General features: G+C 44.8%; 1 protein-coding gene across 1 annotated transcript in view; it reads left to right on the top strand.

The window, feature by feature from the left end:
- Window positions 1-4,179, top strand: part of LOC111975437 (lysine-specific demethylase 4A) — a 17,773-nt gene that overhangs the window by 7,962 nt on the left and 5,632 nt on the right. The window contains exon 14 of the mRNA XM_024003721.2: window positions 485-710. Coding sequence (XP_023859489.2) covers window positions 485-710 — 226 coding nt within the window. The remainder of the gene's footprint in view (window positions 1-484; window positions 711-4,179) is intronic.

The raw sequence follows: 4,179 nt of genomic DNA on the forward strand, positions 1-4,179 counted from the left end.
TGTGTGTGTGTGTGTGTGTGTGTGTGTGTGTGTGTGTGTGTGTGTGTGTGTGTGTGTGTGTGTGAGAGATCAGTGGCTGAGGAGAGGAGGAGACACTCAGCAGGGGATTTGGGAAGTTAGTCTTCTGAAAGTCTCTCAGTCATTAATCTGCAGGGGTTTCTCTGAGAGTGTAGCTCCTGTTATGTGATTCAGTTCCCCCTTCACTTGTTTCTCAGGGGAGACGTTTTTGCAATTTTAGTACGTTCCCCAATGCTCCTCTTCTCACTTCTGATATACTGTACAGTGATAGTTATTTCAGGTTTGTCTGCCCAGTCTAAGTAGCTGTATTACTTTGTCCCTCCCTCTATCCATGGCTAGACTGGGTGTGCTGATGAAGGCAAACACAGAAAAGCATTTGTTTGAACAATTTGAATGAGAGTTATTTTCTGAAGTGAACTTCTATTGTCCTCCCAAGAGTTGCTAAATATGATTGTTTCATTTCCAGACAGAGTGTGCTGATGATGGTACGGACCCTCCAGTGGTGCTGCCTGGAGGCAGGCTGAGAACCAAGCCTCTGATCCCTGAGATGTGTTTCACCACCACCACGGAGCCAGAGGAGGGCGCTGAGGAGAAGGAACCTGGCCCCCCGGACCCCACCACCCCTCACTTGGAGCCAGACGGCACCAGCCTGCTCATCAGCTGCTCCCACTGCAGCGTCCGCGTACACACCAGTCAGTACTACTACTCACCCAGCACGCCACCCCTTTTAACACTAGAACAGCTGGGCCTTTCAGCCTATAAGTGTCCACTACACAATGTTGCCGGGCATCCTTTTAGCATACACATCAGATACAAATCAACCCGCAAGGTGTGCAAACATAAGCACCAACACCTGATAAATAGGGCGTAAACAATTGTAAAAGATGAATCGCATGAATAAATATTTGTGGAAATATATCCATATAAAATTAGTTATTTGTTTAGATAGTCAGGATATGTTTAGTATAATTCTACAAAGTCCTACTTATAAAGGTATAGCCCATTAGATAGTTAGGATATGTTTAGTATAATTCTACAAAGTCCTACTGATAAAGGTATAGCCCATTTTCGTTTCTCTTACAATAAAAACATTACAGTGTAATACATTTGATCAATTTAATTTGTAGATCTGATTAGTTATACTAAGTAATGCAGTCCAGTTACAAAAGTAAAATATGATAATATAGTCAGCAAGGCGCAGGCGCCAGGTCGCAGTTGCAAATGAGAACTTGTTCTCAACTAGCCTACCTGGTGAAATAAAAGTAAATAAATAAAAGGTGAAATGATTTGCCCTATGCCTAAACAAAACACCAAGGATTTATAATGCTTTAGAAATGTACATGAACTATAATATAGGATGAATTGCATAAAAACATATTTGTGGAAATATTTCTTTGCAATCAACTTGTCTGCCAGGGAAATTGATGTGAAGTTGTCCATGGTCACATTTTTGCCTTTAGCCATGTAAGGCTCAACGAATCTGTCGCTCACCCGCTGACCTGGTTTCATCTTTTCTATCTGTCTTCAACATCGTCGACTAACCAAAACCTAATTCCAAATTTGTCTGGTTTGTTGGCCATGTATTGGGTAAAATGGCACCTAGCTTTGGTTGGGAACAGTTGCTCATCAACAATTATGTTCTCTTCTGGCTTGTAACTGTTAAATTCATATTTTAGGTATCCCTATACTTCTGTTATTACAGTGCTCTCACTCTGTTATTTGTGCACCTGCGCAGAATGTTCCCTCGTTGAACGGCCTGAGTGTAATGGTAACTATGTACCGTGCAGATACGGGGATGTAAATGTTGTTCAACTGGAACCTAGTTGTTATCATTTCAGAGTTGACAGTAACGAGCAATGCAATTCTTCGTAACACTTTTCCAGGTGTGTGAGACGGCGGCGAATCTCTCCGTCTGCACACGTATTGGTCTTATGTCATCAAAATGCAGGTGTCTCATAATCTCTCTGAAGTGGTTGCGTGGCATGGTCTCTGAAAAAGTCCACCACATAACTATCGGACCAAAATGACTCCACATCATACTCTTTCCACAGTATTCCCTGCGGACATACAAGAGTACAATAAATGCTTTGAGATCATCCATAGACATGTCCCACGTACAGCTTCCTTTTCTGGGAGCATGAGCGACAGTACAATCTCTGATTTCTGCAACATCTGCATGTCACATAAACAAAGAACACTGTAGAGTGCACTGGAAGTTATTCTCTTTGTGTGAGGTGTAGGGCTTGCTCTCTCTGTGAGAATGTTCCTGTTGCCCTCTTCTCACTCTTTTCTACCCAAACCCGTGTCTCACGGTCTGTTGGCTCTGTTGTGGTTTTTCTGCGGCGAGGCTCAGGCATCGGAGGCGTAAGCTTGAAGTCAACATCAGAATCGGGTGAAACCTCTTCATCAGCAACGTCGATTTCAAGCTCAATATCCGATTCGACTCCAGCTAAACTAAATTCTGCAGTATTTGCAATGCTACCAGTGCATCCATTTGTTTGGTTCGGCTAACCATTGTAAACTACACACAACTACACAATGCTTCATTACACTGCTGTTCTAAATGTAATCATCCCCTTTTACCCTCCTCATTCAGTTAATTCAAATTCAATTGGGAATTCACATGCACAGTTATCAGTGTCTATTGCCCATTCATCCATTTAGCACATTCATTCGGTAAGGAGAGTGATGCATGGGAACCAATGCCCTACAGCACATTAATTCTGTAAGGAGAGGGGTGCATGGGAACCAATGCCCTACAGCACATTCATTCGGTAAGGAGAGGGATGCATGGGAACCCAATGCCCTACGCACATTCATTCGGTAAGGAGAGTGGATGCATGGGAACCAATGCCCTACAGCACATTCATTCTGGTAAGGAGAGTGATGCATGGGAACCAATGCCCTACACAGCACATTCATTCGGTAAGGAGAGGAATGCATGGGAACCAATGCCCTACAGCACATTCATTCGGTAAGAGAGAGTGATGCATGGGAACCAATGCCCTACAGCACATTCATTCGCGTAAGGAGAGGATGCATGGGAACCAATGCCCTACAGACAATTCATTCGGTAAGGAGAGTGATGCATGGGAACCAATTGCCCTACAGCACATTCATTCTGTAAGGAGAGTGATGCAGGGAACCAATGCCTACAGCACATTCATTCGGTAAGGAGAGTGGATGCATGGGAACCAATGCCCTACAGCACATTCATTCTGTAAGGAGAGGGATGCATGGGAACCAATGCCTACAGCACATTCATTCTGTAAGGAGAGGGATGCATGGGAACCAATGCCCTACAGCACATTCATTCTGTAAGGAGAGGGATGCATGGGAACCAATGCCCTACAGCACATTCATTCTGTAAGGAGAGGGATGCATGGGAACCAATGCCCTACAGCACATTCATTCTGTAGGAGAGGGATGCATGGGAACCAATGCCTTATCAGCACATTCATTCTGTAAGGAGAGGGATGCATGGGAACAATGCCCTACAGCACATTCATTCTATAGAGGAGAGGGATGCATGGGAACCAATGCCCTCAGCACATTAATTCTGTAAGGAGAGGGGTGCATGGGAACCAATGCCCTACAGCACATTCATTCTGTAAGGAGAGGGATGCATGGGACCAATGCCCTACAGCAAATTCATTCTGTAAGGAGAGGGATGCATGGGAACCAATGCCCTACAGGACATTCATTCTGTAAGGAGAGGGATGCATGGGAACCAATGCCCTACAGCACATTCATTCTGTAAGGAGAGGGATGCATGGGAACCAATGCCCTACAGCACATTCATTCTGTAAGGAGAGGGATGCATGGGAACCAATGCCTACAGCACATTCATTCTGTAAGGAGAGGGATGCATGGGAACAATGCCTACAGCACATTCATTCTGTAAGGAGAGGGATGCATGGGAACAATGCCCTACAGCACATTCATTCTGTAAGGAGAGGAGGGATGCATGGGAACCAATGCCCTACAGCACATTCATTCTGTAAGGAGAGGGGTGCATGGGAACCAATGCCCTACAGCACATTCATTCTGATAAGGAGAGGGGTGCATGGGAACCAATGCCCTACAGCACATTCATTTCTGTAAGGAGAGGGTGCATGGGAACAATGCCCTACAGCACATTTGCCTTGGCCCTTAAGTTCG

Source organism: Salvelinus sp. IW2-2015, linkage group LG16 (assembly GCF_002910315.2).
Source record: "Salvelinus sp. IW2-2015 linkage group LG16, ASM291031v2, whole genome shotgun sequence".
Classification (NCBI taxonomy): Eukaryota; Metazoa; Chordata; class Actinopteri; order Salmoniformes; family Salmonidae; genus Salvelinus; species Salvelinus sp. IW2-2015.